This window comes from Oncorhynchus mykiss, chromosome 19 (assembly GCF_013265735.2).
Source record: "Oncorhynchus mykiss isolate Arlee chromosome 19, USDA_OmykA_1.1, whole genome shotgun sequence".
Taxonomy (NCBI): domain Eukaryota; kingdom Metazoa; phylum Chordata; class Actinopteri; order Salmoniformes; family Salmonidae; genus Oncorhynchus; species Oncorhynchus mykiss.
Window position 1 is genome coordinate 65,646,684 of NC_048583.1, and position 23,240 is coordinate 65,669,923.

Consider the following 23,240-nt stretch of genomic DNA (forward strand, 5'->3'; position numbering starts at 1 on the left):
TAGTGAATGTGTTCATGTCCTCTGTGTTGTTAGTGAATGTGTTCATGTCCTCTGTGTTGTTAGTGAATGTGTTCATGTCCTCTGTGTTGTTAGTGAATGTATTAATGTCCCCTGTGTTGTTAGTGAATGTATTAATGTCCCCTGTGTTGTTAGTGAATGTGTTAATGTCCTCTGTGTTGTTAGTGAATGTATTCATGTCCTCTGTTGTTAGTGAATGTATTAATGTCCCCTGTGTTGTTAGTGTATCTAGTGCAGTTGGCACAGTGGTCGTTGTGAGTGAATGTATTAGGGTCCTCTATGTTGTTAGTGAATGTATTGATGTCCTCTGTGTTGTTAGTGAATGTATTGATGTCCTCTGTGTTGTTAGTGAATGTGTTAATGTCCTCTGTGTTGTTAGTGAATGTATTAATGTCCCCTGTGTTGTTAGTGTATCTAGTGCAGTTGGCACAGTGGTCGTTGTGAGTGAATGTATTGATGTCCTCTGTGTTGTTAGTGAATGTATTAGGGTCCTCTGTGTTGTTAGTGAATATATTAACGTCCCCTGTGTTGTTAGTGTATCTAGTGCAGTTGGCACAGTGGTCGTTGTGAGTGAATGTATTGATGTCCCCTGTGTTGTTAGTGAATGTGTTAATGTCCTCTGTGGTGTTAGTGTATGTCTTAATGTCCTCTGTGTTGTTAGTGAATGTATTAGGGTCCTCTGTGTTGTTAGTGAATGTATTAATGTCCTCTGTGGCGTTAGTGAATGTATTAATGTCCTCTGTGTTGTTAGTGAATGTGTTAATGTCCTCTGTGGTGTTAGTGAATGTGTTAATGTCCTCTATGTTGTTAGTGAATGTGTTCATGTCCTCTGTGTTGTTAGTGTATGTCTTAATGTCCTCTGTGTTGTTAGTGTATGTATTAATGTCCTCTATGTTGTTAGTGTATGTCTTAATGTCCTCTGTGTTGTTAGTGAATGTATTAATGTCCTCTGTGTTGTTAGTGAATGTATTAATGTCCTCTGTGTTGTTAGTGTATGTCTTAATGTCCTCTGTGTTGTTAGTGAATGTATTAATGTCCTCTGTGTTGTTAGTGTATGTCTTAATGTCCTCTGTGTTGTTAGTGTATGTCTTAATGTCCTCTGTGTTGTTAGTGAACGTATTAGGGTCCTCTGTGTTGTTAGTGAATGTATTCATGTCCCCTGTGTTGTTAGTGTATCAATTGCAGTTGGCACAGTGGTCGTTGTGAGTGAATGTATTAGGGTCCTCTATGTTGTTAGTGTATGTAACATGATGGACTGACTGGTTTAAATGTGTATGATGTGTGAATGTATGTCTGTGTGATTATTTTACTGAAGGTGATGCCATGTCCATCCTCTATTTTATCCCGTTTGCAATGTTTTCCCATCATATTCGAGCTGAATGCTCCTCTCCCATCTCTGTGTTTATGGAACTTCTCTTCCTCTTTACGGGTCAGCCGGTCGTCAGTCGTTGTTATTCCGTCGTCTGACGGGGTCCAGGGGTTGATCTCCTCACCCACGGCTCTAATTCACGCCAATTTCAACTCTTTTTCAGGTCGTGATACTCACTTCCCGGAGAGTAGTTACGGTATAGGTGCCTTATAATTGGGTCACGGGACCCGATACCTTGTATTTGAGCCAAATCACAAGCGTTTGCCGATTTATTATGGAGAATACGACCTAATGTCTCCTACCAGTGACACACTTCAACATATCACTGCTGTTGACAACACACATAACCATAAATATTCACAGTGGTCTTCCTACTTCCACATAATCTGTCACGGTTCCCCGCCCCAACAGGGCCTAAACCAACCTCCTTATTGCTACTGCCAATACACTCAACTCGTGTTCAAACAACGTTCCAATATCGCTTTGCTTTTCTAACCTGAGGCTCTCCTCCAGAACAGGAAACCTATCACCGTCCACATTCCACTGACCATGTTTCATCTTTAAGCACAGATATTCTCGGATCTCTCCTATTCTCCTCCGTACCCACTTCCTGCCTTCGTCCTTCGGCATGGACTACTTCTCTATACTAGTACATGGATGTGCCAACATCTCCATATACCATTTAGACGACAGACACTTAAACAGAATCCACCCCCTAATCTAACCTATTAGGGGGTTAACCCCTCCTGAACACACTGTGCCCACAGTGCTCCAGTCTAACCTATTAGGGGGTTAAACCCTCCTGAATACATTGTGCCCACAGTGCTCCTAACCTATTAGGGGGTTAACCCCTCCTGAACACACTGTGCCCACAGTGCTCCAGTCTAACCTATTAGGGGGTTAAACCCTCCTGTACACATTGTGCCCACAGTGCTCCTAACCTATTAGGGGGTTAACCCCTCCTGAACACACTGTGCCCACAGTGCTCCAGTCTAACCTATTAGGGGGTTAACCCCTCCTGAACACATTGTGCCCACAGTGCTCCAGTCTAACCCATTAGGGGGTTAAACCCTCCTGAACACATTGTGCCCACAGTGCTCCAGTCTAACCTATTAGGGGGTTAACCCCTCCTGAACACACTGTGCCCACAGTGGTCCTAACCTATTAGGGGGTTAACCCCTCCTGAACACACTGTGCCCACAGTGCTCCAGTCTAACCTATTAGGGGGTTAAACCCTCCTGTACACATTGTGCCCACAGTGCTCCTAACCTATTAGGGGGTTAACCCCTCCTGAACACACTGTGCCCACAGTGCTCCAGTCTAACCCATTAGGGGGTTAAACCCTCCTGAACACATTGTGCCCACAGTGCTCCAGTCTAACCTATTAGGGGGTTAAACCCTCCTGTACACATTGTGCCCACAGTGCTCCAGTCTAACCTATTAGGGGGGTTAAACCCTCCTGAACACACTGTGCCCACAGTGCTCCAGTCTAACCTATTAGGGGGTTAAACCCTCCTGTACACATTGTGCCCACAGTGCTCCAGTCTAACCTATTAGGGGGTTAACCCCTCCTGAACACACTGTGACCACAGTGCTCCAGTCTAACCTATTAGGGGGTTAAACCCTCCTGAACACATTGTGCCCACAGTGCTCCAGTCTAACCTATTAGGGGGGTTAAACCCTCCTGAGCATACTGTGACCACAGTGCTCCTAACCTATTAGGGGGTTAAACCCTCCTGAGCACACTGTGACCACAGTGCTCCAGTCTAACCTATTAGGGGGTTAAACCCTCCTGAACACACTGTGACCACAGTGCTCCAGTCTAACCTATTAGGGGGTTAAACCCTCCTGAATACATTGTGACCACAGTACTCCTAACCTATTAGGGGGTTAAACACTCCTGAACACATTGTGCCCACAGTGCTCCAGTCTAACCTATTAGGGGGTTAAACCCTCCTGAGCACACTGTGACCACAGTGCTCCAGTCTAACCTATTAGGGGGTTAATCTTCAGTCTAATCTTCTCCTTCACTCTGCCGTCCAACTCATCCCAAACCATCTCAATTGGGTTGAGGTCGGATGATTGTGGAGGCCAGGTCATCTGATGCAGCACTCCATCACTCTCCTTCTTGGTCAAATAGCCCTTATACAGACTGGAGGTGTGTTGGGTCATTGTCCTGTTGAAAAGCAAATGATAGTCCCACTAAGCCCAAACCAGATGGGATGGCGTATCGCTGCAGAATACTGTGTTAGCCATGCTGGTTAAGTGTGCCTTGAATTCTAAATAAAGCATAGATTGTGTCACCAGCAAAGCACCCCCACACTATAACACCTCCTCCTCCATGCTTCATCATGGGAAATACACATGCATAGGTCATCCAATCACGTATTCTGCATCTCACAAACCCAAAATCTCAAATTTGGACTCATCAGACCAAAGGACAGATTTCCACTGATCTAATGTCCATTGCTCGTGTTTCTTGGCCCAAGAAACATATTATTGATGTCCTTTAGTAGTGGTTTCTTTGCAGCAATTCAACCATGAAGGCCTGATTCACACAGTCTCCTCTGAACAGTTGATGTTGAGATGTCTGTTACTAACCCGAACGCATCTTAACCCTAAAGCATCTTAACCCTAACGCATCTTAACCCTAACGCATCTTAACCCTAACGCATCTTAACCCTAACGCATCTTAACCCTAACGCATCTTAACCCTAACGCATCTTAACCCTAACGCATCTTAACCCTAACGCATCTTAACCCTAACGCATCTTAACCCTAACGCATCTTAACCCTAACGCATCTTAACCCTAACGCATCTTAACCCTAACGCATCTTAACCCTAACGCATCTTAACCCTAACGCATCTTAACCCTAACGCATCTTAACCCTAACGCATCTTAACCCTAACGCATCTTAACCCTAACGCATCTTAACCCTAAAGCATCTTAACCCTAACGCATCTTAACCCTAACGCATCTTAACCCTAACGCATCTTAACCCTAACGCATCTTAACCCTAACGCATCTTAACCCTAACGCATCTTAACCCTAACGCATCTTAACCCTAACGCATCTTAACCCTAACGCATCTTAACCCTAAAGCATCTTAACCCTAACGCATCTTAACCCTAACGCATCTTAACCCTAACGCATCTTAACCCTAACGCATCTTAACCCTAACCCAGTCTAACCCTAACGCATCTTAACCCTAACGCAGTCTAACCCTAACGCAGTCTAACCCTAACGCAGTCTAACCCTAACGCAGTCTAACCCAGTCTAACCCTAACCCAGTCTAACCCTAACCCAGTCTAACCCTAACCCATCTTAACCCTAACCCATCTTAACCCTAACGCATCTTAACCCTAACGCATCTTAACCCTAACGCATCTTAACCCTAACGCAGTCTAACCCTAACGCAGTCTAACCCTAACGCAGTCTAACCCTAACGCAGTCTAACCCTAACGCAGTCTAACCCTAACCCAGTCTAACCCTAACGCATCTTAACCCTAACGCATCTTAACCCTAACGCATCTTAACCCTACCCATCTTAACCCTAACGCAGTCTAGCCTAACCCAGTCTAGCCTAACCCAGTCTAACCCTACCCATCTTAACCCTAACCCGTCTTAACCCTAACCCGTCTTAACCCTAACCCGTCTTAACCCTAACCCATCTTAACCCTAACCCAGTCTAACCCTAACCCAGTCTAACCCTAACCCAGTCTAACCCTAACCCAGTTTAACCCTAACCGAGTCTTAACCCTAACGCATCTTAACCCTACCCATCTTAACCCTAACACAGTCTAGCCTAACCCAGTCTAACCCTAACCCATCTTAACCCTACCCATCTTAACCCTACCCATATTAACCCTAACCCATCTTAAACCTAACCCATCTTAAACCCATCTTAGCCCTAACCCATCTTAGCCCTAACCCATCTTAGCCCTAACCCATCTTAGCCCTAACCCATCTTAGCCCTAACCCAGTCGAACCCTAACGCAGTCTAACCCATCCTAGCCCTAACCCAGTCTAGCCCTAACCCATCTTAGCCCTAACCCATCTTAACCCTAACCCAGTCGAACCTTAACGCAGTCTAACCCATCCTAACCCATCCTAACCCTAACCCAGTCTAACCCTAACCCAGTCTAACCATAACCAGTCTAACCCTAACCAGTCTAACCCTAACCCAGTCTAACCATGTCTAACTGTAACACATTGCTGGTCAGATCATGTAACAACAAGCGGATGTAGAAACTTGTCAATATAAACATGTCTCTCTCTCTCTCTCTAAACAGCATGTGATGAGTGGTCAGTGCTGTCCAGACCAGACCTCCACCATGATGTCAACCGGTTCGGACACACGGCCGTCTACAGTGACAGGTACAGAGAGACCATCTGCTTCAGGGTCCCTAGCCCAGTAATCGACTATTGGAGCCCAACATCACACCTTATAGTCCAAGGACCTGACATGTTCTCTTTAGAGGTGAAGTGGCTCTGGAAGCCGAAACCGACAAATACTCCATCTAAACGTGAATTGAATCTGAATTGCTGTACGGTTGTAGAAACATAGACACTAAGTCTATGGGAACTATGTCTATGGGAACTATGTCTAGGGAACTATGTCTATGGGAACTATGTCTATGGGAACTATGTCTATGGGAACTATGTCTATGGGAACTATGTCTATGGGAACTATGTCTATGGGAACTATGTCTAGGGAACTATGTCTATGGGAACTATGTCTATGGAACTATGTCTATGGAACTATGTGAACTATGTCTATGGGAACTAAGTCTATGGGAACTAAGTCTATGGGAACTATGTCTAGGGAATTATGTCTATGGGAACTATGTCTATGGGAACTATGTCTAGGGAACTATGTCTAGGGAACTATGTCAATGGGAACTATGTCAATGGGAACTATGTCTATGGGAACTATGTCTATGGGAACTATGTCTATGGGAACTATGTCTATGGAACTATGTCTATGGAACTATGTCTATGGGAACTATGTCTATGGGAACTATGTCTATGGGAACTATGTCTATGGGAACTATGTCTATGGGAACTATGTCTATGGGAACTACAGTGCCTTGCGAAAGTATTCGGCCCCGTTGAACTTTGCGACCTTTTGCCACATTTCAGGCTTCAAACATAAAGATATAAAACTGTATTTTTTTGTGAAGAATCAACAACAAGTGGGACACAATCATGAAGTGGAACGACATTTATTGGATATTTAAAACTTTTTTAACAAATCAAAAACTGAAAAATTGGGCGTGCAAAATTATTCAGCCCCTTTACTTTCAGTGCAGCAAACTCTCTCCAAAAGTTCAGTGAGGATCTCTGAATGATCCAATGTTGACCTAAATGACTAATGATGATAAATACAATCCACCTGTGTGTAATCAAGTCTCCGTATAAATGCACCTGCACTGTGATAGTCTCAGAGGTCCGTTAAAAGCGCAGAGAGCATCATGAAGAACAAGGAACACACCAGGCAGGTCCGAGATACTGTTGTGAAGAAGTTTAAAGCCGGATTTGGATACAAAAATATTTCCCAAGCTTTAAACATCCCAAGGAGAACTGTGCAAGCGATAATATTGAAATGGAAGGAGTATCAGACCACTGCAAATCTACCAAGACCTGGCCGTCCCTCTAAACTTTCAGCTCATACAAGGAGAAGACTGATCAGAGATGCAGTCAAGAGGCCCATGATCACTCCGGATGAACTGCAGAGATCTACAGCTGAGGTGGGAGACTCTGTCCATAGGACAACAATCAGTCGTATATTGCACAAATCTGGCCTTTATGGAAGAGTGGCAAGAAGAAAGCCATTTCTTAAAGATATCCATAAAAAGTGTTGTTTAAAGTTTGCCACAAGCCACCTGGGAGACACACCAAACATGTGGAAGAAGGTGCTCTGGTCAGATGAAACCAAAATTGAACTTTTTGGCAACAATGCAAAACGTTATGTTTGGCGTAAAAGCAACACAGCTCATCACCCTGAACACACCATCCCCACTGTCAAACATGGTGGTGGCAGCATCATGGTTTGGGCCTGCTTTTCTTCAGCAGGGACAGGGAAGATGGTTAAAATTGATGGGAAGATGGATGGAGCCAAATACAGGACCATTCTGGAAGAAAACCTGATGGAGTCTGCAAAAGACCTGAGACTGGGACGGAGATTTGTCTTCCAACAAGACAATGATCCAAAACATAAAATCTACAATGGAATGGTTCAAAAATAAACATATCCAGGTGTTAGAATGGCCAAGTCAAAGTCCAGACCTGAATCCAATCGAGAATCTGTGGAAAGAACTGAAAACTGCTGTTCACAAATGCTCTCCATCCAACCTCACTGAGCTCGAGCTGTTTTGCAAGGAGGAATGGGAAAACATTTCAGTCTCTCGATGTGCAAAACTGATAGAGACATACCCCAAGCGACTTACAGCTGTAATCGCAGCAAAAGGTGGCGCTACAAAGTATTAACTTAAGGGGGCTGAATAATTTTGCACGCCCAATTTTTCAGTTTTTGATTTGTTAAAAAAGTTTGAAATATCCAATAAATGTCGTTCCACTTCATGATTGTGTCCCACTTGTTGTTGATTCTTCACAAAAAAATACAGTTTTATATCTTTATGTTTGAAGCCTGAAATGTGGCAAAAGGTCGGCCGAATATGGGAACTATGTCTATGGGAACTATGTCTATGGGAACTAAGTCTATGGGAACTATGTCTATGGGAACTATGTCTATGGGAACTATGTCTATGGGAACTATGTCTATGGGAACTATGTCTATGGGAACTATGTCTAGGGAACTATGTCTATGGGAACTATGTCTATGGGAACTATGTCTATGGGAACTATGTCTATGGGAACTATGTCTATGTGAACTATGTCTAGGGAATAAGCTTACTATACTTTCATGTGTCTTATCTTTCTTTCTACTCCTCCCTCCCTCCCCCCTACAGTGTGATGTATGTGTTTGGGGGGTTCAACAGTCTGTTGTTGAGTGATGTCCTGATCTACACGCCAGCCACCTGCTCCAGCGCTCCCAGCGCTGCCGCCTGTATAGCGGCCTGGCCGGGGGTTCACTGCGTTTGGAATGCTAACCTGGGCTCCTGCCTGCCCTGGGACTCGAACCCCGGATTCCTGGATGAGCAGACCACCCTGGCCTCCTGTGGAACCAGAACATGTAGGTGACCTGTCTATCTAACCACTAGCCTAGTTCCACATATGTGACCACCCGGCTCGATTTGGTCTTATGTATTAACATTTGAAATGGGGTTTCATACATTGGATAAAAGTAGAGACTCAGAGCTACAAAATGGAATATCATACACTGCAGTTGAGGAACAATGGGAAAGTAATTCTGCTTTGAAAGCTGATAAACTTGTAACCTCACTTTTGAGAAAATGTCCCTTGAATGTTTTGTACCTACTGGAGAGTTCTTCTTTGTTTACACCCATTCAGCATTGTTCACACCCTCTTAAGCTTTAGCCCCACCCATCTCTTTCAGGATTCACCTGTGAGGCCATGTACTAAACAACCAAAGATTTCAAGACTTAAGGCTGGTTTATACTACAGGTGTGTTCGTAAATTTAGTCTGGAGTGCCAGAGTATGCTAAGAGCGTTTGGCTCTCGGAGCGTTCAGAGCTCACACTGGACGCTCTGGCTGAGGAGCAGGGTTGATCCGAGCATTCTGCCCTAACAACAGCAGTCAAGCACCCAAGCTAACTGGCTAACGTTGGCTAGCTGCTAGCTACTTCCAGACACAAATGAGAGAACAGCTCTCTGACCATATTACTCTCCCTAGCAGAGCTGGTTAGGCTGTCTTCATGTTATCCAGAGCGTGCTGCTGGCAACAATTTAATTACGCTTTTTTGCCAACTTCTACTGACACTGGCCATATTCAACGGGTGATGAGCGTTGCTAAATTCGTCAGTTATTCTGCGCTCTGCCACATTTAGACGAGAGTGCTCTGAAATCAGATAGCCAGAGCAAATTTACCAGCTACGTCTATCGACAGTTGTCGCAATGACAAACATTCTATTGAAATGGTTAGTTGCATAGTGGAGTCTTTTGTTTAGACATGTATCTAGCTAGCTAAACAATGACCCATAATCCCAACTCGTAATGTTACTGCCCTGCATGAATCTGCAGGTAGCTAAACTAACCAGGTTCAATGTTAGCTAACTAACATTAGGCTATAACTAGCATTAGGCTATAACTAGCAATACAAATGGCTCTGAGATATGAATAATATTACTACACAGATCAAACACGTAACGTGAGCTAGCTAACCACCCAGCTAACGTTAGCTAGCTAGTAACAGAAAGGTTGCTGGATCGAATACCCGAGCTGACAAGGTACAAATCTGTCGTTCTGCCCCTGAGCAAGGCCCTTTCTCCAGGGCGCCGAAGACGTGGATGTCGATTATGGCAGCCCCCCCCCCCCCCCCCCTTGAGACACACCTCTCTGATTCAGAGGGGTTGGGTTAAATGTAGAAGACACACCTCTCTGATTCAGAGGGGTTGGGTTAAACGTGGAAGACACATCTCTCTGATTCAGAGGGGTTGGGTTAAACGTGGAAGACACACCTCTCTGATTCAGAGGGGTTGGGTTAAATGTGGAAGACACACCTCTCTGATTCAGAGGGGTTGGGTTAAACATGGAAGACACACCTTTCTGATTCAGAGGGGTTGGGTTAAACGTGGAAGACACACCTCTCTGATTCAGAGGGGTTGGGTTAAACGTGGAAGACACACCTCTCTGATTCAGAGGGGTTGGGTTAAACGTGGAAGACACACCTTTCTGATTCAGAGGGGTTGGGTTAAACGTGGAAGACACCTCTCTGATTCAGAGGGGTTGGGTTAAACGTGGAAGACACACCTTTCTGATTGAGGGGTTGGGTTAAACGTGGAAGACACCTCTCTGATTCAGAGGGGTTGGGTTAAACGTGGAAGACACACCTCTCTGATTCAGAGGGGTTGGGTTAAACGTGGAAGACACACCTCTCTGATTCAGAGGGGTTGGGTTAAACGTGGAAGACACACCTCTCTGATTCAGAGGGGTTGGGTTAAACGTGGAAGACACACCTCTCTGATTCAGAGGGGTTGGGTTAAATGTGGAAGACACACCTCTCTGATTCAGAGGGGTTGGGTTAAACGTGGAAGACACACCTCTCTGATTCAGAGGGGTTGGGTTAAATGTGGAAGACACACCTCTCTGATTCAGAGGGGTTGGGTTAGACGTGGAAGACACATTTCAGTTGAATGCATTCAGTTGTACAACCGTGGTTGCCTTTAGTTTGAAGAGAGCAACACTGAAGTAGTTATACTATGTGATGTCTTCCAGAAAGTGGAGAGCAACACTTATGCAGTTCTACTATGTGATGTCTTCCAGAAAGTGGAGAGCAACACTTATGCAGTTCTACTATGTGATGTCTTCCAGAAAGTGGAGAGCAACACTTATGCAGTTCTACTATGTGATGTCTTCCAGAAAGTGGAGAGCAACACTTATGCAGTTCTACTATGTGATGTCTTCCAGAAAGTGGAGAGCAACACTTATGCAGTTCTACTACGTGATGTCTTCCAGAAAGTGGAGAGCAACACTTATGTAGTTCTACTACGTGATGTTTGGTGCCTGGTTTCCTGAAACGGGTCACATATTTCACACAATGACCATAGGAGTTGGCAAGATACACAACCAGATCTGAGACCAGGCTAGAACCAACTTCAACCAGATCTGGTACCAGGCTAGAACCAACTTCAACCAGATGTGGGACCAGGCTAGAACCAACTTCAACCAGATCTGGTACCAGGCTAGAACCAACTTCAACCAGATCTGGTACCAGGCTAGAACCAACTTCAACCAGATGTGGGACCAGGCTAGAACCAACTTCAACCAGGTCTTGGACCAGGCTAGAACCAACTTCAACCAGATGTGGGACCAGGCTATCTAACCAACTTCATGCCTCAAATCAACTAGCTATCCCTCTGATAACCAGGTCCATTCTGTCTGACATATTGAACATAGGACCTGACAGGTGTGCCATCCCATCCTTATCTGAATACAAAGCAGCATGCGGTCCAATGAGAACGCCTTGTTAGTATCTTCAAATCTGTTAGTGTACAGTGGGTCTTCATTTAAAGGTTGCATCATACCGTGGCAAGCATGAGGGATGCTGCAGTATGGTGCAATATTTTCATTAATTATCTTTCTGTACTTTGCTCCGTTCATCTTTCCTTCGATCCTGACTAGTCTCTAAGTCCCAGGCACTGAAAAACATCCCCACAGCATGATTCTGCCACCAGCATGCTTCACCGTAGAGATGGTGCCAGGTTTCCTCCAGACATGACGCTTGACATTCAGGCCAAAGAGTTAAATCTTGGTTTCATCAGACCAGAGAATCTTGTTTCTCACGGTCTGTTCTTTAGGTGCTTTTTTGGCAAACTCCAAGCTGGCAGTCGTGCCTTTTACTGAGGAGTGGGTTCCATCTGGCAATAAAGGCCTGATTGGTGGAGTGCTGCAGAGATGGTTGTCCTTCTGGAAGGTTCTCCCATCTCCATAGAGGATCTCTGGAGCTCTGTGTGAGTGACCATCGGGTTCTTTGCCACCTCCCTGACCAAGGCCCTTCTCCGCCGATTGTTCAGTTTGGCCGGGCGGCTAGTTCTAGGAAGAGTTTAGGTGGTTCCTAACTTCTCCCATTTAAGAATGATGGAGGCCACTGTGTTCTTGGGGACCTTCCATACTGCAGAAATGTGTTGGCACGGTTCCCCAGATCTGTGCCTCAACACAATCCTGTCTCTGAGCTCTACGGACCATTCCTTTGACCTCATGGCTTGGGTTTTGCTCTGACATGCACTGTCAACTGTGGGGCCTTATATAGACAGGTGTGTGTCTTTCCAAATCATGTCCAATCAATTGAATTGACCACATGTGGACTCCAATCAAGTTGTAGAAACACCTCAAGGATGATCAATGGAAACAGGATGCACCTGAACTCAATTTCAACTCTCATAGAAAAAGGTCTGAATAGTTATGTAAATAAGGAATACTTTTTTAATGCATTGTATCTGTGTGTACAGTGCAGTATATCTATCTGTGTGTACAGTGCAGTATATCTATCTGTGTGTACAGTGCAGTATATATATATCTGTGTGTACAGTGCAGTATATCTATCTGTGTGTACAGTTCAGTATATCTATCTGTGTGTACAGTGCAGTATATATATCTGTGTGTACAGTGCAGTATATATATCTGTGTGTACAGTGCAGTATATCTATCTGTGTGTACAGTGCAGTATATCTATCTGTGTGTACAGTGCAGTATATCTATCTGTGTGTACAGTGCAGTATATCTATCTGTGTGTACAGTGCAGTATATCTATCTGTGTGTACAGTGCAGTATATCTATGTGTGTATACAGTGCAGTATATCTATGTGTGTACAGTGCAGTGTATCTATCTGTGTGTACAGCGCATTATATCTATCTGTGTGTACAGCGCAGTATATCTATCTGTGTGTGTGTACAGCGCAGTATATCTATCTGTGTGTGTGTACAGTGCAGTATATCTATCTGTGTGTGTGTACAGTGCAGTACATCTGTCTGGGCCAGATGTACTGAAAAGGTTTTTTTCAGTTTATTTGCATGGCAAAGAGGGACTTTGCAATTAATTGCAATTCATCTGATCACTCTTCATAACATTCTGGAGAGTATGCAAATTGCCATCATACAAACTGAGGCAGCAGACTTTGTGAAAACTAATAGTTGTGTCATTCTCAACTTTTGGCCACGACTGTACATTGCAGTACATTTGTCTGTGTGTACAGTACAGTATATCTGTTGGTGTGTACATTGCAGTACATTTGTCTGTGTGTACAGTACAGTATATCTGTTGGTGTGTACATTGCAGTACATTTGTCTGTGTGTACAGTACAGTATATCTGTTGGTGTGTACATTGCAGTACATTTGTCTGTGTGTACAGTACAGTATATCTGTTGGTGTGTACAGTGCAGTACATCTGTCTGTGTGTGCAGTACATCTGTCTGTGTGTACAGTACAGTATATCTGTCTGTGTGTACAGTGCAGTCCAGTGTCTGGGACATCCTCTTGCACAGTTTCATCTGTGTGTTTTCTGGAGGTATGTGTATCTCTGTGTGCGTACATGTCTCTGTGTGTGTTCAGGACATTACTTCAGACTAGCTCTCCAGCTGGGTCTTCTAACATGCTGTGTTTGGTTCGGTGTCGTGTTGTCACGGCTGCAGTAATCTCCTCTTTCCCCGTTGGCAGACTCATTTTCTGGGGTTGGAGATGAAAACTGCATCCTGAATATCTTTCACACACATCTAACACAGGACTCCAAAAGTCAGGCAGCAATGCCCTAGAACTGGTCATGTCTAATTAAGCAATAGGCCTGAGGGGGTGTGGTGTATGGCCTGAGGGGGTGTGGTGTATGGCCTGAGGGGGTGTGGTGTATGGCCTGAGGGGGTGTGGTGTATGGCCTGAGCGGGTGTGGTGTATGGCCTGAGGGGGTGTGGTGTATGGCCTGCCTGCCTGAGGGGGTGTGGTGTATGGCCTGCCTGAGGGGGTGTGGTGTATGGCCTGAGGGGGTGTGGTGTATGGCCTGAGGGGGTGTGGTGTATGGCCTGAGGGGGTGTGGTGTATGGCCTGAGGGGGTGTGGTATAGGGCCTGAGGGGGTGTGGTGTATGGCCTGCCTGAGGGGGTGTGGTGTATGGCCTGAGGGGTGTGGTGTATGGCCTGAGGGGGTGTGGTGTATGGCCAATATACCACGGCTAAGGGCTGTTCTTAGGCACGACGCAACAGCCCTTAGCCGTGGTATATTGACCATATACCACAACTCCCCGAGGTGCCTTATCGCTATTATAAACTGGTTACCAACACAATTAGAACAGTAAAAATACATGTTTTGTCCTACCCGTGGTCTGATATACCACTGCTGTCAGCCAATCAGCATTAAGGGGGGGGGGGGGGGGGGGGGCTTCCTCTTTTATCTATTGTTCCTCAAGCAAGATGGAGGCTGATATCTCGAGTTTCCATCAGACCAACAACTTGAATGCCCTGCTCCTTTTTAGTTGTCTAAAAATCACTACATTGCACAAAACATTTATTTTTTAACCATTTGTGTGTACTTTACTGTATTTATACTTGGAATATCGTGTTTCAACAGTAAATGTAAAAAAAATGACTGGAGACATTTTATTGTGGATGTTGACAACGATCATGACCAATGACCAGTACAGCTGTACAGCCAATACTACTACTATACTAATACTGTACGAATCATGTATGAATACTAATACTGTATGAATCATGTATTAATACTGATACTTTACTAATACTATACGAATCATGTATTAATGCTAATACTGTACTAATACTGTATGAATCATGTATGAATACTAATACTGTATGAATCATGTATTAATACTGATACTTTACTAATACTGTATGAATCATGTATTAATACTAATACTGTATGAATCATGTATTAATACTGTATGAATCATGTATTAATACTAATACTGTATGAATCATGTATTAATACTGATACTGTATGAATCATGTATTAATACTGATACTTTACTAATACTGTATGAATCATGTATGAATACTAATACTGTACGAATCATGTATTAATAATGATACTTTACTAATAATGTATGAATCATGTATTAATACTGATACTTTACTAATACTATACACATCATGTATGAATACTAATACTGTATGAATCATGTATGAATACTAATACTGTATGAATCATGTATTAATACTGATACTTTACTAATACTATACAAATCATGTATGAATACTAATACTGTATGAATCATGTATTAATACTGATACTTTACTAATACTATACAAATCATGTATTAATACTAATACTGTATGAATCATGTATGAATACTAATACTGTATGAATCATGTATTAATACTGATACTTTACTAATACTATACGAATCATGTATGAATACTAATACTGTATGAATCATGTATTGATACTAATACTGTATGAATCATGTATTAATACTAATACTGTATGAATCATGTATTAATACTAATACTGTATGAATCATGTATTAATACTAATACTGTATGAATCATGTATGAATACTAATACTGTACGAATCATGTATTAATACTGATACTGTATGAATCATGTATTAATACTGATACTTTACTAATACTGTATGAATCATGTATGAATACTAATACTGTATGAATCATGTATTAATACTAATACTGTACGAATCATGTATTAATACTAATACTGTACGAATCATGTATGAATACTAATACTGTATGAATCATGTATTAATACTGATACTTTACTAATACTATACAAATCATGTATGAATACTAATACTGTATGAATCATGTATTAATACTGATACTTTACTAATACTATACAAATCATGTATTAATACTAATACTGTATGAATCATGTATGAATACTAATACTGTATGAATCATGTATGAATACTAATACTGTACGAATCATGTATTAATACTGATACTGTATGAATCATGTATTAATACTGATACTTTACTAATACTGTATGAATCATGTATGAATACTAATACTGTATGAATCATGTATTAATACTAATACTGTACGAATCATGTATTAATACTAATACTGTACGAATCATGTATGAATACTAATACTGTATGAATCATGTATTAATACTGATACTTTACTAATACTATACAAATCATGTATGAATACTAATACTGTATGAATCATGTATTAATACTAATACTGTATGAATCATGTATTAATACTAATACTGTATGAATCATGTATTAATACTAATACTGTATGAATCATGTATTAATACTAATACTGTATGAATCATGTATTAATACTAATACTGTATGAATCATGTATTAATAGTAATATTGTATGAATCATGTATTAATACTAATACTGTATGAATCATGTATGAATAGTAATACTGTATGAATCATGTATTAATACTAATACTGTATGAATCATGTATTAATACTAATACTGTATGAATCATGTATGAATACTAATACTGTATGAATCATGTATTAATACTAATACTGTATGAATCATGTATGAATACTAATACTGTATGAATCATGTATGAATACTAATACTGTATGAATCATGTATTAATACTGATACTGTACGAATCATGTATCAATACTTTACTAATACAGTATGAATTTATGTATGAATACCAATACTATACTAATACTGTATGAATACTGTACACATACTAATACTGCATGAATAATATATGCATACTAATACTGTATGAATACTGTACACATACTACTACTGTACGGATACTGTACATGTACTGTAACTATACTACAACTGTACTAAATATGACTTTCTGGTTGTATCGTAGATGTTGACAACGATCGTTGTGACCAGTACACGGACTGCTACAGCTGTACAGCCAATACTAACGGCTGCCAGTGGTGTGCTGTTCAGTGTGTCTCCGTAAGCTCCAACTGTACGTCCGTCACGGTAAGAATGGCCAATGGGCTGCACTCATTATCATTACATTATAGGACTTTACATGTAGATTTACATGGACTTTACACAATGTCTCTTTGTTGCATAATTCCAGTAAATTACCAGGGTTTTCAGAAATGGGAAGGTTCCTGGAATCAGGAGGGAGTAAGCAGGAAATACTTGTGTTATTAATATGTATGACATGTCTTCCTATCCCAGGGGGCCATAGTGGAGTATGATGTCTGTCCTAAAGACAACCCGTCATATGTCTGCAACAAGAAGACCAGCTGTAAGAGCTGTGGGGTGGACCAGAACTGCCAGTGGGAACCTCGAAACCAGGAGTGCATCGCTCTACCAGGTGAGAACCCCAAAGAACAGAAGTGTATATGCTTACCTGGTAACCTAGAAAACAACTGGTAAGAACCCAGGAACCAGAAGTGTATCTCTCTGCCTGGTAAGAAACCAGAAGTGTATCTCTCTACCTGGTAATACTAAACATTTTCTTAAAAGTACTGTACATCTCTCATCAAAGCTGTACTGGTTTGCTAGTGTTTAACAGTATACTGTGCTGTGCAGGGATGTGATACTTCCTAATGAATTAATCAGGGATTCCTGATTGTCTTAGATGTGTCCTCCATTTACAGACAGAGCCTTCAGAAAGTATTCACACTCCTTGACTTTTTCAAAATGTTGTTGTGTTACTGTTTTGTGTCCCTGATCTACACTCTACCCCATAATGCCAAAGTGGAATTTTATTTTTTTGAAATTAATAAAAAATGAAAAGCTGAAAAGGTCTTGAGTCAATAGGTATTTATTCCCTTTGTTATGGCATAAATAAGTTTAGGAGTAAAAATGTGCTTAACAAACGTACAAATTAGCATGGACTCATTCCGTGGTTAATAATATAGATACGTTTTTCCCCTTTGTACTTTTACCCCATTTCTGTGATGTTTATTTGGTAGTTAGCATATTGTATTGGTCACATGGTTAGCATATGTTAATGCAAGTATAGCAAAATGCTTGTGCTTCTAGTTTATGAAAATGCAGTAATATCCATCAATTCCCCAACAACTACCTAATGTCCTGATCAGTTGGTGTTAGTCCTGTCCAATCGCTAGAGCTGTTGCGGTGACCATATTACCGCCACACACGAGTCATGAAGGCAGTCAAATTCCACATGACTGTTTAGTCACGGTAATTAGGTTTCTCCAAGCTCTGACGCTGCTGATGGTCATTAAGTCTACCAAACATGCTAACTGCCTGGTACTCAGTACTCTATTGTCCTTCTAATCACTCTGACATCAATGCAAATGAAATGGAAAATCTAATCAAACACCTCATGAGAGCCCATGAGCTCATGTTGCACAACATTTCTATAGGTTATGCAATTTGGGGATAAAACAGACTGATGGCCTCTATTAAAAAGAGGAGGATCCAATCAGCTTTCTATAGGCTAACCCTACTATATTTCTTTTAAACTGTCCTAATATTAAGCATTAAGCAAAATCTTTGAAGAAAACCTGGTTGTCTGCTTTCCAACAGACACTGGGAGAAGAAAATCAATGGCAATACTTGACATTGTCTGTCTAGCATCAACATTCAATTTGACAGAGCTTGAAGAATTTTGAAAAGAATAATGGGCAAATATTGTACAATCCAGGTGTGCAAAGCTCTTAGACTTACACAGAAAGACTCACAGCTGTAATCACTGCCAAAGGTGATTTTAAAAAGTATTGACTCAGGTGTGAATGCTGATGTAAATTGGATATTTTGGTATTTAGATTTCAATAAATGTGCAAACATTTCTAAAAACATGTTTTCACTTTGTCATTATGGGGTATTGTGTGTAGATGGGTGAGCTTTTGTATTTATTTAATCCATTTTGAATGAAATCTGTAACACAAAAAAATGTGGAATAAATTAAGGGGTATGAATACATTCTGAAGGCACTGTACCATAGAAAATGGTTGATTTTTTTTCTTTTCTACAGATGTGTATGTTGCCCTGATAAGTTGGTGTTAGATGTTTTAAAGGGATACTTTGGGATGTTGGCAATGAGGGCCTTAATCTACTTCCCCATAGTCATGCTAGTAGATACCCATAGACATCAAATCAAATCAAATGTATTTATATAGCCCTTCGTACATCAGCTGATATCTCAAAGTGCTGTACAGAAACCCAGCCTAAAACCCCAAACAGCAAGCAATGCAGGTGTAGAAGCACGGTGGCTAGGAAAAACTCCCTAGAAAGGCCAAAACCTAGGAAGAAACCTAGAGAGGAACCAGGCTATGTGGGGTGGCCAGTCCTCTGGGAATGACTTCCAGTCATTGGCTCGCAAAACTACTTGTAACTTCCTTCATACTGGACACAGAGACATGAACATGGTATCCATGAGTTCATCTGACTGGGGAACTAGATGAAGGGCCTCATTGACAAAATCCACAAGGTTTCCCTTTAACGGTCCTGTCCTGTTCTTCTTGCAGAGAACCTTTCTTTCTATAGACATCTATCTGTCTTTATAATATATCAAAATGTATCTTTCTCCCTCCAGAGAATATTTGTGGTGAGAGTTGGCACCTGGTGGGTAACTCTTGTCTGAAGTTCATCACAGCAAAGGACTCGTACGACAACGCCAAGCTGACCTGTCGGGGTCACAACGCCGTCCTGGCCTCGTTGACCAATCAGAAGAAGGTGGACTTCGTCCTAAAAGAGCTGCAGATCATGAATGTTCTGGTGAGCAAGGTCACTATAGTTCCAATATATTACAACATATATAGAAAGGTCACTTTAGTTACAATATATTAGAACATACAGTGGGGCAAAAAAGTATTTAGTCAGCCACCAATTGTGCAAGTTCTCCCACTTAAAAAGATGAGAGAGGCCTGTAATTTTCATCATAGGTACACTTCAACTATGACAGACAAAATGAAAAAAAAAATCCAGAAAATCACATTGTAGGATTTTTTTATGAATTTATTTGCAAACTATGGTGGAAAATAAGTATTTGGTCAATAACAAAAGTTTATCTCAATAATTTGTTATATACCCTTTGTTGGCAATGACAGAGGTCAAACGTTTTCTGTAAGTCTTCACAAGGTTTTCACACACTGTTGCTGGTATTTTGGCCCATTCCTCCATGCAGATCTCCTCTAGAGTAGTGATGTTTTGGGGGCGTTGCTGGGCAACACGGACTTTCAACTCCCTCCAAAGATTTTCTATGGGGTTGAGATCTGGAGACTGGCTACTCCATGACCTTGAAATGCTTGTTACGAAGCCACTCCTTCGTTGCCCGGGCGGTGTGTTTGGGATCATTGTCATGCTGAAAGACCCAGCCACGTTTCATCTTCAATGCCCTTGCTGATGGAAGGAGCTTTTCACTCAAAATCTCACGATAAATCTCAGATAAAAAAACACAGCCATTTTTCCAGCCAAAGATTGGAGTCACAAAAAGCAGAAATATAGATAAAATTAATCACTAACCTTTGATGATCTTCATCAGATGACACTCATAGGACATCATGTTACACAATACATGTATGTTTTGTTCGATAATGTGCATATTTATATCCAAAAATCTCATTGGCGCCTTATGTGCAGAACTGTTTTGATTCCAAAACATCCGTTGATTTTGCAGAAATACTCACAGATTTTTAAAAAACTTGACGGAAAAAGCATAATCTGAAAACGGCGCTCAGAACCCAAAAGAGCCAGAGGAATATTTTGGAATCAACAAAGTTAGAATAAACACCATAAATATTCACTTACCTTTGATGATCTTCATCAGAAGGCAAATTACTGATTTGTTCCATCATTTATTTGCTATACTATATCATCACTTGCTATATTGTATTTACCTTGCCACCAAGGCCTTTTTTTGCCTTTACCTCCCTTCTCACCTCATTTGCTCACATTGTATATAGACTTGTTTATACTTTATTATTGACTGTATGTTTGTTTTACTCCATGTGTAACTCTGTGTTGTTGTATCTGTCGAACTGCTTTGCTTTATCTTGGCCAGGTCGCAATTGTAAATGAGAACTTGTTTTCAACTTGCCTACCTGGTTAAATAAAGGTGAAATAAATAAAATATATATTTTTTAAAGAAACTCCCTGATCACCCACGACTGCGTGGCCAACTCAATCATCAAGTTTGCAGACAACACTACAGTGGTAGGCTTCATTACCAACAATGACGAGACGGCCTACAGGGAGGAGGTGAGGGCCCTCGGAGTGTGGTGTCAGGAAAATAACCTCACACTCAACGTCAACAAAACAAAGGAGATGATCATGGACTTCAGGAAACAGCAGAGGGAGCACCCCCCTATCCACATCAACGGGACAGTAGTGGAGAGGGTGGAAAGTTTTTAAGTTCCTCGGCCTCCACATCACGGACAAACTGAATTGGTCCACCCACACAGACAGCGTGGTGAAGAAGGCGGGACAGCGCCTCTTCAACCTCAGGAGGCTTAAGAGATTTGGCTTGTCACCTAAAACACTCACAAACTTTGACAGATGCACAATCGAGAGCATCCTGTCGGGCTGTATCACCGCCTGGTACAGCAACTGCTCCGCCCACAACCGTAAGGCTCTCCAGAGGGTAGTGAGGTCTGCACAACGCATCACCGGGGGCAAACTACCTGCCCTCCAGGACACCTACACCACCCGATGTCACAGGAAGGCCATAAAGATCATCAAGGACAACAACCACCCGAGCCACTGCCTGTTCACCCCGCTATCATCCAGAAGGCGAGGTCAGTACAGGTGCATCAAAGCTGGGACCGAGAGACTGAAGAACAGCTTCTATCTCAAGGCCATCAGACTGTTAAACAGCCATCACTAACATTGAGTGGCTGCTGCCAACATACTGACTGAACTCCAGCCACTTTAATAATGGAAAAATCAATGTAATAAATGTATCACTAGTCACTTTAAACAATGCCACTTAATATAATGTTTACATACCCTACATTACTCATCTCAAATGTACATACTGTACTCTCTACCATCTACTGCATCTTGCCTACGCTGTTCGGCCATCACTCATTCATATATTTATATGTACAGTACATATTCTTATTCATTCCTTTACACTTGTGTGTATAAGGTAGTTGTTGTAAAATTGTTAGGTTAGATTACTAGTTGGTTATTACTGCATTGTCGGAACTAGAAGCACAAGCATTTTGCTACACTCGCATTAACATCTGCTAACCATGTGTATGTGACCTATAGATTTTGATTAGATTTTTCCTTCGCTCACAATACCCCATAATGACATCACAATACCCCATAATGATGTCACAATACCCCATAATGACGTCATAATACCCCATAATGACGTCACCATACCCCATAATGACGTCACCATACCCCATAATGACGTCACATTACCCCATAATGACATCACAATACCCCATAATGACATCACAATACCCCATAATGACATCACGATACTCCATAATGACATCACAATACCCCATAATGACATCACCATACTCCATAATGACATCACATTACCCCATAATGACATCACCATACTCCATAATGACATCACAATACTCCATAATGACATCACAATACCCCATAATGACATCACGATACTCCATAATGACATCACGATACCCCATAATGACATCACCATACTCCATAATGACATCACGATACTCCATAATGACATCACAATACCCCATAATGACATCACAATACCCCATAATGACATCACGATACTCCATAATGACATCACATTACCCCATAATGACATCACCATACTCCATAATGACATCACAATACTCCATAATGACATCACAATACCCCATAATGACATCACAATACCCCATAATGACATCATAATACCCCATAATGACGTCACAATACCCCATAATGACATCACAATACCCCATAATGACATCACAATACCCCATAATGACATCACCATACCCCATAATGACGTCACAATACCCCATAATGACATCACCATACCCCATAATGACGTCACAATACCCCATCATGACATGACCATACCCCATAATGACGTCACAATACCCCATAATGACATCACAATACCCCATAATGACATCACAATACCCCATCATGACATGACCATACCCCATAATGACGTCACAATACCCCATAATGACGTCACCATACCCCATAATGACATCACCGTACCCCATAATCAAATCAAATCAAATGAAATGTATTTATGTAGCCCTTCGTACATCAGCTGATATCTCAAAGTGCTGTACAGAAACCCAGCCTAAAAAAAAACACTCCATAATGACATCACCATACCCCATAATGACGTCACAATACCCCATAATGACATCACCATA

The 23,240-nt window shown here is 41.7% G+C and overlaps 1 protein-coding gene across 8 annotated transcripts in view; it reads left to right on the plus strand.

Moving 5' to 3' along the window:
• The window catches only part of LOC110498653 (attractin), a 258,850-nt gene that overhangs the window by 97,158 nt on the left and 138,452 nt on the right, over positions 1-23,240 (plus strand). For 7 of the 8 annotated variants that reach the window (XM_036955432.1, XM_036955429.1, XM_036955430.1 and 4 more), the window contains exons 11-15: positions 5,682-5,766; positions 8,361-8,584; positions 16,802-16,923; positions 17,131-17,269; positions 19,463-19,653. In XM_036955432.1, coding sequence (XP_036811327.1) covers positions 5,682-5,766; positions 8,361-8,584; positions 16,802-16,923; positions 17,131-17,269; positions 19,463-19,653 — 761 coding nt within the window. The remainder of the gene's footprint in view (positions 1-5,681; positions 5,767-8,360; positions 8,585-16,801; positions 16,924-17,130; positions 17,270-19,462; positions 19,654-23,240) is intronic. The other variant, XM_036955431.1, reaches the window with a different exon arrangement.